Below are 14,816 nucleotides of genomic sequence, written 5' to 3'. Positions count from 1 at the left end.
GATTGCGGGTTCGATCCCCAGTTTCTCACATCAATGTTTCTTTCTCTCTCTCTCTCCCTGCCTCTCCCCACTCTCTCTAAAAAAAATCAATAAACATCTCCTCGGGTGAGAATTAAAAATATATGTATTTCTGCCTTAATCTTAAACCATTCCTTATTTCATTCCAGTCCCCCAAATGTGGCTCTAAAACTGTTTTATTACATACTTATAAATTCCTCCAGATCCAGTGTGTAGAACTGCATTGTCATTCTTGGCACAGAAAAAGTGGTAATTCTTGGAACAGGATTTTTTATCACATCCCACGGTGGCTCCTTTTTCATCACAAAATGTGCATTTCTACAGAAGAATAGATATTACTGAGTAAGCACCTGTTTTCATAATCTTTCTTAAAATTTAAAATTAAACATGCTATTAAATATTATTTTTAAGTCAGCAACCCTAATGTCTTGGGAACAATATTACTTACATTGGCTGGTTAGCTAACTAGAACACTTGGCACAGACTGTTTTGTAATGATTAAAAGCAGAAAACCACTCTGGCTGGTTCGGCTCAGTGGATAGAACACTGGCCTGCAGACTGAAGGTCCCGGGTTCGATTCCAGTCAAGGGCACCTGGCTGGGTTGCAGGCTCGATCCCCCGAGGGGGGCGTGCAGGAGGCAGCTGATCAATGATGATCTCCCATCATGGATGTTTCTATCTCTCTCTCCCTCTCCCTTCCTCTCTGAAATCGATAAAAAAAAAAAAAAAAAAAAATATATATATATATATATATATAAATATATATATATAAAAGCAGAAAACCTTTTTTGTTTCAAAAAACTAATCTCAAAAATCAGGGTTGGCAAAGTTGTCCAGCTCTAAGCACTGGGTCCTTTTACAGACACTGAGTCTGTGGCTGGAGCAGCTAGCTCCTGGTTGTGCCACTAAGAGCTGTGTGGTATCCAGCCAGTCACTTCCTCTCTCTTAGACCCAGATTTCTCCCTGTATAACAAGGCCTGTTTTACAGATTGTGTGATAAGTAAAGGTCTCTAAGGAGGTGATATATAAGCTTAGATGTGAATAATAAGAGCTCCTAGCATGAACAACAACAACTCAGCCAGGGGGAAGGACATTCTAAGCAGAAGGCCTTATGTTCTGGCAGTAAGAATGCGTTTCCCCATTGGCAAGCTTTCTGGAAGAATGGGGCAGATCTGCGGGGGGGTGGGAGGACGGGAGGGGCGCTGGTGTTGTTGGAGCTGAGAGGAGGGTAAGAAAGAGTCTGGGGTCAGACCCAGTGTAGTAGGGGCTGTGTCATGTAGGGCTTATAAGCCAGAGGAAAGAGTTGGGGTTTTATCCTCATGCAAGGGGGGCATAAACTGAGCAATAGTTTTAAGGCACTATGCTGGCTGCTGTGTGGAGAATGGGCTGGGGTAAGGATGGGCAGGAGGGAAAGCAAGACAGATATCAGTAGTGGTCAGCAACCATCCAAAAGAGGCAGACCAGCGACTTCACTACAGTGGATCAGTGACACAGAGAGAGAAGTGGAGGACACAGGTCTGTAGGGTGGTACTAATGGCTTGATGCCCGGGGGAGGAGGGGAGAGAGGGAGAGGGAGGGAGAGGGAGAGGGAGAGGGAGAGGGAGAGGGAGAGGGAGAGGGAGAGGGAGAGGGAGAGGGAGAGGGAGAGGGAGAGGGAGAGGGGAGAGGGGGAGAGGGGAGAGGGGAGAGGGGAGAGGGAGAGAGAGAGAGAGAGAGAGAGAGAGAGAGAGAGAGAGAGAGAGAGAGAGACACAGGTGTGGTGAACGTCTGGCCCCAGGGCCCTATAAGGCCCATGAAATCATTTGGTCTGGCCTTGTCAAGGCAATGTTTGACCAAATATAGCAGCTAATTTTTAAGTTGATAACTTTGTATAGTCCACAAATGATGTTATAAATATCCAAATGGCCCTTGGCAGAAAAAAGGTTCCCCACCCCTGGTGTAGAGGATGGATTTTTGGCCAGTTTAACATGAGATGCTGTTAGATATCCATGCAGATACGTCAGGCTGGTTGTCAGGGTTGGAGATACAGAGTCACTGGCATAAGTTTGGTATTAAAGCCATGAGAACTGCATGAGGTCCTGTAGGAAGGCTGTTCCTACATGACTGAGGAAGGAGCCCAGGGTGGAGCACTGGGCACTCCAAACTTTAACTTTAAGGGTTGAGCAGGGGAGGAAAAGAGCCCCAGGCGCCCGGGATGCAGCAGCCAGCTTAAAGGTAAGAGCTACACTAGCAGAGTGTACCCAGGAGGTCAAAAGAATAAAGTGCTTCAAGATGCAGGGTACAGACAGCTGCGTGATGAATACTGCCGAAGGGTCAACTGAGGACAGAGAAGGAACAGTTATTGACAAGTGTTTTGTGTAAAAGGGAGGGTTTGTTTTTTAAGATGACGTGATCAGTTGCTCATGTTCACATGCTGAAGGGAATAATCTAATCGAAAGGGGATATGATGCAAAGAGGGTAGAGGTAAATGCAAGGGTCCTTAAGAAGGGAAGGGGACTGGTTCCAAAGTCTAAGGACGGTTAGCTTTGACAGGAGGGAGGTCCAGGTGGGACGGAGGTGGGTGGGTGGTGGTTTGGACAGTAGGAGTTCCATCCAGTGGCTGCCATTTTCTCAGTAAAAGTCAGGCAAGGAAATGTACAGCACCAAGAATTAAGCCTAATGTACACTATGCACTTTGGGTGTTTATAATCTGTCAATGTAGGTTCATTACTTTGTAAGCAATGTACTTTCTGGTGGGGGGTGTTGATGGTGGGGAAAGGCTGTGCATGTGTTGGTGGCGGGAGTTATATAAGAAATCCCTGTACCTTCCCCTCAAATTTTCTGTGACCCTAGAATTGCTCTAAAAAATAGTCTATTTAAAAAGTCATTAACTTGGGGATAGGACGATGAGGTGGGGAGAGGTTTTAAAGAGAGAATGAGGGGATATGAAACAGTAAATGTGGTGGGTGGAAAAACCCTTTGAGGTCTGTGACTATTACTCTAAGATCAGTCAACACATTTGTGGGGTTTTCTCCAGTTGCTCCCAACTGCTCAAGTGTGGGTGCTACTCAGCATATGCAGACAACAGACAGATGCAATTTCCCCAGGGTTGGGGCTTTGCTAGGAGAGTAAGGAAGTGGGCGGTGGGGAGAGGGAGTCCAGGGTGTTCGGAAGAGAGTGACTGCAATGATGGACCATGGCTATGAGGTGGGGCCACTGATTGTGAAGGGGTCACTGAAAAACTGCCAGAGCTGGGTGAGCCTAGCGGATGGGACATGTCTAAAGAAAGATCATCTTCAATGTCTCCAGTGATCAGGGAAATGCAAGATAAAACTTTCTTTCAGACTGGCAGAAATTAGTAAATTTGGATATTCATTTTTGTCAAGGGCTGGGAGCAGTGCTCTCTCATCCCCAATGTACAGAAGTATAAAGTGATACAACCCTTTTGGGAGACAGTGTGTCAGCAGGTTTCAAAAATTTTAAAGAGAATTCTCTTTGACACTCAGCCACGCCACTTCTAGGAATATGCTCTACAGCAACCCTCAAACAAATACACAAGGATATATTTACAAAGATGCTTACTGCAGCTTTAGTTGTTATAGTGAGAAACCGGAATCAACTCATTACCTAACAACAACAGAATGGTTTCGTTCATTCTGGGACATCCTAAGGAATTCTATGAAGTCAATGCAGAGAATGGAGTCATATGCTTACAGTTTATAATCATGCCATGTCATTCTTGCCTTCCACATTCTGCACATCCTGTTCGCTCTCTCTGAATTCTCCCTTCCTCATCTTCATTTTCACCTACGAGGATTCCTGAGCTCCAATTGCTGTGAGGTGCCTGCTTGCTAAGTGCCTTGAGCTGACCCTCAAAGCACACCAGGCTGTGCGGAAACTGTCCATGTATGTGCTGACACCTTGCAAGGGCTAAATCAATGTTTCTCAGACTCAGTAACCCTATCACGGTGGTGGCAAGGGCTTTAGGCACTTATACTTGCTGTACTGCTTGCTTGTTAAGCTGTGAAGGGCCTTTCATAAGGAAGTCTAAAGTAATGGACCCAGGGGGAACTGACTGCAGCTCCAAGGGTGAACCCTGACTAGTTACAGTCACCTCTAGCAACTGGTGCAGGAAGAGGGGTGCGGCCCAATTAAACACTCTGAAGGGCTCTTATTCCATGCTTGGGGATGAACTTTCTCTTTCCCTAGACAGAAAGAAGAAAGCCTGATGCTTCAGTTGCTGCCTGCAGCCACCCTATGACCACAAGGGAACCAGCTGATTTTGTGGATAGGAGAGCAGAGAGGATGATGGGCCCTTGATGACATCATCGAGCTATTGAAATAACCAACCTTGGAAGCCAATTTCTCCTCTGGCTAAGTGAGAAAATAAGCATCCTTTTTGTTAAAGCCATTTTGCGTTGGCATTCCTCCTACTTACAGCCAAAAGCATTCTAAGGCATATATACTTTGCTGATGAAGCATTGTATAGTTTATTTTAAAATATTAAATGTTCAATCTGAGTTTCCAATACAGGTCCCATTTCCTTCAGCTCTCCAAGATGCATCTCTATCCTTGGTTTATTAATCAAATAGACTTTCTTTTGAAGGCATCCCCCAAGGGTCTATTCATCTTGTAAGTAATAATATAATTTATACTTACCAACCTCCTTCCTCTGAAGATTTCTTTCTTTACTGCTTCCACATCAAAACTTCTATAACCAGGTTTTGGATCATCCTCCTCACATTCCACAAGTGCTGAAGAATACAGCTGCAGATTGGGAAAAGAAAACCCCCGAGTATGCACAGAGTAATGGTGAAAGCTACAAGTCAGAAAATGGCACCAAAAAGTAATCACCAGGAGTGGAAGATGACAGAACAGTGATAACATTTTGGGGGGGTGTGAGCAGATCACAAGCCACCCTGCTTTTCTTAGAAGTGGTCCCAATCCCCAGGCGTGTTTTCTATTCCATAACCCTGACCCCCAATGGCTAACTGAACCTGGTTGGGGCTCTCACCCCATGCTGGGCCAATCAGACTTTCCAACCTAGGGAAGTAGAATAGGCTCTGAGCCACATGCTCAGAGCAAGCCAGCCTGTAAGAAGAAAAACAAAACAAAAACGAGGGCTAGAGAGGACATCCTGGGCTCCAGATGGCGTTCCAGTGCCTGTTTCTTAGACCGGCCTGCATGTCTGCCTTCAGGAGCCATGAAATGCCCCAGCAACCTTATCACAAAGCCCCTTTTATTTCTTTGTGTTACTTGAAACCAAAAGAATTCAACTACCTCCGAATTAAAGATCAACATAACACATATATTCAAATAACAAAGGGTACGAAAAACAAAAATTTGTGATACTGGATATAAGCAAAGATTTTTTAGAAAGAGCAGAAACTATTTAGAAACTATATAGAATAAGTTAATAAGTTGGACTTTCTCAAAACTAAAACTTTTTGCTCATTGAAAGAATTGATACAAAAAACAAAAAGGCAAATCAGAGACTGGGAGAAAATATTCATAATACGGCCCTGGCAGTTGTGGTTTAGTTGGTTGGTTATCATACTGTGTATCAAAAGGTTGCCAGTTTGATTCCAGGTCAGGGCACATGTCTGGGTTGCAGCTCGATCCTCAGCAGGAGGCGTGTAGGAGGCAGCCGATTGATGTTCTGCTCTCACATAGATGTTTTTCTCTCTCTCCCTCTCCCTTCCTCTCTCTCTAAAAAAAACAACAAAAAAAATCAATAAAAATATTTTTAAAAATATTCATAGTATGTATATCTGAAAAGTGTATCAGGAATATAGGAAAAACTCTTATAACTCATCAAAGAGAAAATAATAAAATATAATATATAATAAAAGCCTAATATGCTAAGTGTTTGACCATTCGTTCGACTGACCAGTCACTATGATGCACACTGACCACCAGGAGGCAGACGCTCCAAACAGTAGGTTAGCTTGCTGCTGGGGTCCGGCCAATTGTGACTGGGTGAGATGGGCCAGACACGCCCTGGAGCCCTCCCGCAGTCCCTCCCTGGCCCCGACTGGGACTGGGCAAGATGGGCCAGACATGCCTTGGAACCCTCCGGCAGTCCCTTCCTGGCCCCGCTTGTGCATCAGTGGGGTCCCTCAGCCTGGCCTACGCCCTCTCGCAATCTGGGACCCCTCAGGGGATGTCAGAGAGCCAGTTTCAGCCCGATCCCCACAGGTCAGGCCGAGGGACCCCACCCCCACTGGTACATGAATCCATGCACTGGGCCTCTAGTAATAAGATAATTCAATTAAAAATGGGCAAACATTTAAACAGACATTTCACAGAGTTACGAATGTTGAAGAAGCACATGAACAGAATCTCAATATCTTTAAACTTTAGGTAAATTAAAACCATACTAAGATACCAATATACACTCACTAGACTAGCAAAAATGAAAAAGACTGAAAATACCAAATGTCGAGGGTGTGGATCAAATACAACTTACACATTGTTAGTAGTGTAAAACGATGCAATTACTTTTAAAGTTAAACATACACTTAATTTATGACCCAGCATTCCTCTTTCAGGTATTCACCCAAGAGAAATAAAAGCTTATGCTCACACATAAAGACTCATATTCACAGCAGATTTATCTTAATATCCCCAAACTGGAAATGACACATATTTTATCAATAGGTGAATGGATAAAGAAATTGTAATATATCCATACAATGGAATACTATGCACAAGTTGAAAGGAAAAAAAATAGATACATTCAATAACATAGAAGAATGTGTACTGAGTAAAGATAAACAAAAAAATAAATAAATAAAAGCCAGATATAAAAGAATACATGCTGTAGGATTCCTTTCACATGAGATTCAAGAAAAGACAAGGGACTGGGCAGGGGCGGGGGGTAGGGGGTGGTGGTGATTTCAAGGAGGTACAAGTGAACTTTTTTGGGTAATGGAAATGTTCTATATCTTGATGGTTGGTGGTGGTTACATTGGTAAAGAGATGTCTTAAAACTCTTCAAAATGTATACTTAAAATAGGTGCATTTTGTTTTATATATTAAAGTTAACTAAAAATTAACAAATTAACATTAACAGTATATTAGAATAAAATCTCATGATCAAATATGTTAATCTCAGAATGGTTTAATAGCAGAAAATAAGTACGTAACATATTACTAACAAATTAAAGAGAGAAAACTGGAGACATGAAAACAATTTGGAACCCATGAATTAGAATCCTTTGTTACAAAGAAAGTTATTATGACAACAGATGAAACCTCGAGTGATTTGAGTAATACATTCATAGTAATTTCATGATTTAAAAAATATATTTTATTGATTTTAGAGAGAGGAAGGGAGAGGGAGAGAGAAACATCAATGATGAGAATCATTGATTGGCTGCCTCCTGCACGCACCCCTGGGCATTGGGGATTGAGCCCACAACTTGGGCATGTGCTGGTCCCTGGGTCAATGCTCAGCCACTGAGCGACTTTGGCTGGGATAATTTCCTGATTTTGATGGTCATATTGTGATTATGTCAAAGAACATCCTTGTTTGTAGGAAATACACACTAAAGTAAGAGTGTCCCAATTTAATTTCAAATGGTTCCAGCAAAAAAATTCTTTGTACCGTATGAGCAACTTTTCTTAATATTTAATATTCTTTTAGCAAACTAGAAATAAAAGGAAACATCCTTATTTTAATAAAGTGAAATATTAAAACCTTAAAGTATACACAAATTTAAAACCTTAGAAACATCCCACTAAAAAATAAGACAAAGTTCCCTACTTTAAAAGTGTCTATCCTATATAATAGATGTAACATGCAAATTGACCCTCACGCTGTCGCACAAGATGGCCGCCCTATGTGGTCAAAATGGTTGCCCCCATGTGGTCTAAGATGGCCGCCACAAGATGGCTGGCAGGGGAGGGCAGTTGGGGGCGACTGGGCCTGCAGGGGAGGACAGTTGGGGGCGACCGGGCTGGCAGGGGAGGGGAGTTGGGGGCAACGAGGTCTGCAGGGGAGCAGTTAGGCGTCGATCAGGCTGGCAGGGGAGTGGTCAGGGTTGATCAGGCTGGCAGGGGAGTGGTCAGGGTTGATCAGGCAGGCAGGCAGGCATGTGAGCCGTTGGGAGCCAGCAGTCCCCGATTGTGAGAGGGATGTCTGACTGCCGGTTTAGGCCCGATCCCACAGGGATGGGGCCTAAACCGGCAGTTGGACATCCACCGAGGGGTCCCTGATTGGAGGCTGGGTTGAGGGACACTGAGGGGTCCCTGATTGGAGGCTGGGTTGAGGGACATCCCCCACCCCAGTGCACGAATTTCGTGCACTGAGCCTCTAGTAAATATATAAAAGCTTCTAATCACTATTATAACAGAATGATCTAGAAAAATGCAGTAAAACAAACAAACAAAAAAGAAATTAAGAAGCCCAAAAATTAAAAGAAAAAGAAAGTTATCTTTATTTACAGGTGAGGCTTGTCCAAATAAAATATCCAGGTGAATCTGGAGACTACTAGAATTAATATGAATTTGCAAAAATTATTGGACAAGATCAATTTTAAAAAATCAACAGTGCTTGTATGTACCAATAATAGCTTATTTTGAGCAGGTATTAGGAAAAAGTAACAAAACAAACCCAGGAATAGGCCTAACCCAAAGTTCTAGAACTACATAGAAAAAAATTATTAAACATTTCTAAAATTCATACAAGATCTGAATAACTGGGGAGACAGATCCTGTTAATGGATAGAAAGACTCATATATCATGAGGGTGTCCATTTTTCTCCCAAATTAAAATGTCTTTTAAAAATCTTCTTTAAAATATTTAAAAAATATATTTTTATTAATTTTAGAGAGAAAGAGAGCAATAGAAACATCAATGATGAGAATCATTGATCGGCTGCCCCCTGCACCATTCCCCCTACTAGGGATTGAGCCCGAAACCTGGGCATGTGCTCTGACCAGGAATCTAACCAGGGACCTCCTGGTTCATGGATTGACATTCAACCACTGAGCCAAACCAGCTGGGCTAAAAAGCTTCTTCATAATTCTTACTATAAATAAAATTTAAAGGAATCATAAGGTGATAAGATCTAAAAAATTTAAAAGTTAGAAAAATATCCTCCCAAAATCCCCACTTAAAAGCCTAAACCATGGCCAACTCATCATTCTTTGTACTCAAAGTACCATTTTTCTATTTTGGTATATTCTTCCCTAAAAAAATTCATGTAATTATTTATTTTATTTTTGTTAATCCTCACAAAAAGGTATTTTTCCATTGGTTTTTAGAGAGTGGTAGGGAAGGGAAAGACATAGAGAAAAACATCAATGTGAGAGAGACACATTGATTGGTTGCCTCCTGCATGAGCCTACTTGACTGGAATCAAATCCAGGACCCTTCAATCCAAGGGCTGATGCTCTATGCACTGAGCCAAACAGGCTAAGGAAAGAACTCCTGTATTTTCAAGTAACTTACCAAACAATTTTCATGAGCAGCTATGCCCTCTGATTGTGCACAGTACAGGACACTACACTCGAGGTCTTTGGGACAAAGTGCACATATCCTTCTTTCCATCTTTTTTGAAACCTGAAAGACACCTATAAGTAATATCCCTCATGAGAAATGGAAAAGTAAGACCACCAACTTAAACCATACACAAAAATAAACTCAAAATGGAAAGAGGACTTAAACGTAAGACGGGAAACCATAAAAATCTTAGAAGAACCCATAGGCAGCAAAATATCAGACATATGTCATAGCAATATCTTTATTGATATGGCTCCTAGGACAATGGAAACTAAGAAGAAAATAAACAAATGGGACTACATCAAAATAAAAAGCTTCTGCACAGCAAAAGAAACCATCAACAAAACAACAAGAAAGCCCACTGCATGGGAATACATATTTGCCAATGATATTTCCAATAAGGGTTTAATCTCTAAAAATTACAGGGAACTCATACAACTTAACAGAAGGAAGATAAACAATCCAATCAAAAAGTGGGCAAAGGATCTAAATAGACACTTTTCAAAAGTGGACATACACAAGGCCAAGAGACATATAAAAACATGCTCAAAATCTCCAATCATCCAAGAGATGCAAATCAAAATGACAATGAGGTATCATCTCACACCTGTCAGAATGGCTATCATCAACAAATCAACAAATGTCAAGTGCTGGCGAGGATGGGAAGAAAAAGGAACCCTCGTGCACTGCTGGTGGGAATGCAGACTGGTGCAGCCATTATGGAAAACAGTATGGAGTTTCCTCAAAAAGTTAAAAATGGAACTCCCATTTGACCCAGTAATCCCACTTCTAGGAATATATCCCAAGAAAACAGAAACACCAATCAGAAAGGACATATGCACCCCTATGTTTATTGCAGCACAATTTATAGCTAAGATTTGGAAACAGCTTAAGTGCCCATCAGCAGATGAGTGGATTAAAAAACTGTGGTACAGCCCTAGCCAGTTTGGCTCAGTGGATAGAGCATCCGCCTGCGGACTGAAGGTTCCCGGGTTCAATTCTGGTCGAGAGCACATGCCTGGATTGCGGGCTCAGTCCCCAATGGGGGGCATGCAGGACGCAGCTGATCAATGATTCTCTCTCATCATTGATGTTTCTCTCTCTCTCTCTCCCCCTCCCTTTCTCTCCGAAATCAATAAAAAAATGTTAAAAAAAAAACACACCTGTGGTACATCTATGGAATACTATGCTGCTGTAAAAAAGAAAGAACTCTTACCATTTGCTAGAGCATAGATGGACGTGGAGAGCATTATGCTAAGTGAAATAAGCCAGACAGAGAAAGATAAATATCATATGTTCTCACTCATTTGCAGAATATAATGAACAAAAACTGATGAACAAAAATAGATCGAGAGACAGAGAAGCATTGAACAGACCATCAAACCTCAGAGGGAAGGCAGGGGTGGATGGGGGGGAGGGGTTCAACCAAAGGACTTGTATGCATGCATATAAGCCTAACCTATGGACACAGACACCAGGGGGGTGTGGGTATGTGCTGGGGGGTGGGAGTGGCCAGGAAGAGGTCAATGGGGGGAAAGGGAGACATGTAATACTTTAAACAATAAAGAATTTAAATTAAAAAAACAAAAGAAAGGCACTTGTTTTTATGAGAGATTTTTAACTCATAGGGAAAAAGAAATTGGGACCCAAGTAGGAAAGCAACTTACTTTGCATTTTTTAAAAATATATTTTTATTGATTTTAGAGAGGAAGGGAGAGAGATAGAAAGATCGATGAGAGAGAATCATTGATTGGCTGCCTCCTGCATGCCCCCTACTGGGGATCGAGCCTGCAACCTGAGCATGTGCCTTTGACCAGAATAGATCCTGGGACCCTTCAGTCTGCAGGCTGACACTTTATCCACTGAGCCAAACCAGCTAGGGCTTACTTTGTATTTTTTAATGGCTTAATTAAAGAAAACACTAATGAATTCATTTCAAATATCCAAACTTGAGAAAAACTTTTATTCAAGAAATGCAAACAGGAATTTAAATATAAGCTTTCAAAATTTTGCCTTGCCTATAGTAAACTCTCAATAATTACTATTGTCATTACAAATCAACAAGAAAACAATGGTGTGTTCAAGAAACAGTGCTCAGTCCCTGGAAGGTGTGGTTCAGTTGGTTGGGAGTGGTCTTGTGCACTGAAGGGTTGCTGGTTTGATTCCAGTGCTAGGGGCATATAGGAGGCAGCTGATTGGTGTTCTGCTCTCACACTGATGTTTCTCTCTCTCTTCCTCTCTTAAAAAATTTTTTTTTAAGAAAAAAGGAAACAGTGCTCTAGTTAGCTACCTGTAAAAAATTTTTTTACTATGTCATATATAATTCAAAAATAAATTTTGGGTGAATTAAAGAAGCAAATGAGAAATGTATCTTAATGTAAATGTTCTTTAATCTAGCATTATAAGTTAGGGAAGAAAAATAATGAAGGAAAAATAAAAAAAAAATGTTTTTAAAGAGGGAATGGAAGAAATGAAAGAAACCTAAGAGGTTTGGAAGCAGCCTAAGTACCCATCAGCAGAGGAGAGCTAGGAAGAAAAGGGAAGAGGCAGAAAGGAAGGAAAAAGTCACCTGTTCCCATTATGGCATTGGCCACAAATGTCCATTTAACATTTCTATGCCCTTTTCAGTGTTCATCCTTTTATTCATTTGGATTTATTTTACTACTTAACTAGAGTCCCGGTACATGAAAATTTGTGTACTCTCCCGCAGTCCAAGACCCCTTGGGGGATGTCCACCTGCCAGCTTAGGCCCACTCCCCAGGGGATCAGGCCTAAGCTGGCAGTCAGACATCCCTCTGGCAGCCCAGGAGCCCTTGGGGGATGTCTGACTAATGGCTTAGGCCTGCTCCCCAGAGGAAGTGGGCCTAAGCCATTAGTTGGATATCCTTAGTACTGCTGAGTAGGTGGGAGAGACTCCCACCACCACTGCTGTGCTGGCCAGCCATGAGCCAGCTTCTGGCTGAGTGGCACTCTCCCTGTGGAAGTGCACTGACCACCAGGGGGCAGCTCCTGCATTAAGCGTCTGCCCCCTGGTGGTCAGTGCATGTCATAGTGACCGGTTGTTCCGCCATTAGGGTCAATTTGCATATTACCCTTTTATTATATAGGATGGTGTTTTAAATTTAGATGAGGTTAAGCACTTAAGTGGTTCCTAAAAGTCCTTTTTTGTAATTCATGAGAGAAAGGGGTGAGGAGAGAGAGGTGAGGGGAGAGGGGAAAGGGGAGGGGGAGAGGGAGATTGTCCGCTCCTGTACATGCCCAGACCAGGAATCCGAAATCTAGTTATGTATCCTGACAGGGAATCCAGCAACCTTTTGGTGCACAGGGCAATGCTCAATCAACTGAGCAACAACAGCAAGGGCTTTTGGTTGCTCTTAAATTAGAGCTTCCATTTCACATTCAGAAGACTGCACTTTGGAGATAACATTTATTTCACTTTCCAAGAATTTCTTATTTAATTTGTTTCCTAAAACATAATTGAAGCCAGAAATGTGAGCCTCAGATACAGCATAAAACTTCTAGAAGCCTCATTAAAAAATAGCAAAAAGAAACAGGGGAAATTAATTTAAATCAACCAACTGTATCCAAAATATTATCCTTCTGAGGAGACAGAGGGAAACTAGGTAGTCAGGAATAGGGATTATGGAGAAGTAAAACTGGGGAATCCAACTAGGCGGAATTGCTAAGGCAACCCAGCTAGGCATGGAAAGAAGGGCATGCGAGAGAGACAAACTAAAATGTATGGATTGTTGCTAAAGACAAGCAAGTTGCAGATAACCAATCACAAGGCAATAAGACATATAAACCAATCTCAAGGATGTTGCTAAGACAAAATTATTTGAAAAGACCAATCAAGAACTAGCAAGGCTGTATCCACCCTTAAATTAAAACATGCAGGCTCCTCTTCTCCCTCTCCCTGATGTGCGCTAGATTCTTGGGTTGATAGCAAGAGACATTCTCCCTTGCACCCACATGGCTTATGGCCATGTGGGGCTCTACACATGGACTAATAGACTTTAAAACCCAGGTATAACATGGAAAGGAAGCTCTGGACACTGGCCTGTTCCTGGAACTGCAGCTGCATCTTTGCCAGGACTGGCTTTTCTCAATAAACTTTGCCTCCGTTAACTGGTTTTGTCCACGACTTCATTCTTTGATTTCCCGAGACAACGAACTCGGTCTCAAACCCCACATTTTGACTTCACTTTCAACATTTAATCAATATAAAAATTAATTTATTCTTTTGTACTGAGTCTTAAAACCCAGTGTACTCAAGAATGTCACATTTTAAGTGCTCAATAGCCATATGTGATGAGTGGGTACTGTACCAAAGGGCTCAGCCAACGATATAAAGAAATATGAGACAGAATTGTTGTCTGCAAGAAACTTACAAAATAAACAGGAGACTAAAAAGCAATTAGAAAAATAAAATAACAAGAAATGTTAAAAGTAATATAACTTCTGAGTAGGAAATACAATACATACTATGGATGTAGGGGAGGAAGTGCTCCCTGTGGGATGGAGTCTTGTCAAGGACACGGACCTTGATCAGGTACAACCTGGAGAGAAGCTTGGGGAGCCTGGGGGGCGGGGGGAGACGAGAACTTGGCAGACAGAGCAGTAATGTGGGCAAGGTCTGACCAGAAGAGAGAAAATTAGCTGGTCTGAAGAAAAGAACTTGTGCTAAGGGCTCTGGAAAAGAATTTGAAAAACTGATGGTGAAAGTCTGCCAGGAAGGATTTTTGAACAGGATAATAACATGATGAAAGAGTTGTTTTAAGATCAATCTCAATATATGAAAATACTGCTCCCACCAGAAGGCTGAACATTATAATGCTATCAATTCTACCACAAATAAATTCTAGGTTTAAAGTCATTTCAACTTAAATCCCAAGGTTACTTTAAAGGACCTAAAGAAGAAAAAAAAGATTATCTGGAATAAACAGGCATGGACAGTGAAGAAACTTTAAGAAAAAAAAGAAAGATATTTGTCTACCTGATTTAAAAATCCTATATAATAAAGAGGTAATATGCAAACTGACCATCACTCCAACACACAAGATGGCCGCCCCCATGTGGTCAAAGATGGCCATCCCCATGTGGACACAAGATGGCCACCACAAGATGGCCACCCTCACATCATCACAAGATGGTCGCCACAAGATGGCCGGCAGGGGAGGGCAGTTGGGTGGAACCAGGCCTGCAGGGGAGGGCAGTTAGGGGCAACCAGGCCATCAGGGGAGGGCAGTTAGGGGTGACCAGGCCAGCAGGGGAGGGCAGTTGGGGGTGACCAGGCCTACAGGGGCGGATA

The 14,816-nt window shown here is 42.2% G+C and overlaps 1 protein-coding gene across 1 annotated transcript in view; it reads right to left on the bottom strand.

Annotated features, from left to right (window-relative positions):
* The window catches only part of LOC308245141 (histone-lysine N-methyltransferase SETDB2-like), a 103,754-nt gene that overhangs the window by 17,268 nt on the left and 71,670 nt on the right, over positions 1 to 14,816 (bottom strand). The window contains exons 12-14 of the mRNA XM_080661917.1: positions 9,455 to 9,576; positions 4,657 to 4,764; positions 206 to 336 (exon numbers count right to left, since the gene is read on the bottom strand). Of these exons, the coding sequence (XP_080518043.1) occupies positions 206 to 336; positions 4,657 to 4,764; positions 9,455 to 9,576 (361 nt within the window). The remainder of the gene's footprint in view (positions 1 to 205; positions 337 to 4,656; positions 4,765 to 9,454; positions 9,577 to 14,816) is intronic.

This window comes from Plecotus auritus (genome assembly GCF_963455305.1).
Source record: "Plecotus auritus genome assembly, chromosome: 3".
In the NCBI taxonomy this organism is placed as follows: Eukaryota; Metazoa; Chordata; class Mammalia; order Chiroptera; family Vespertilionidae; genus Plecotus; species Plecotus auritus.
The sequence above is the reverse complement of the archived record's forward strand: the minus strand, read 5'-3'. Positions and strand labels throughout refer to the sequence as shown.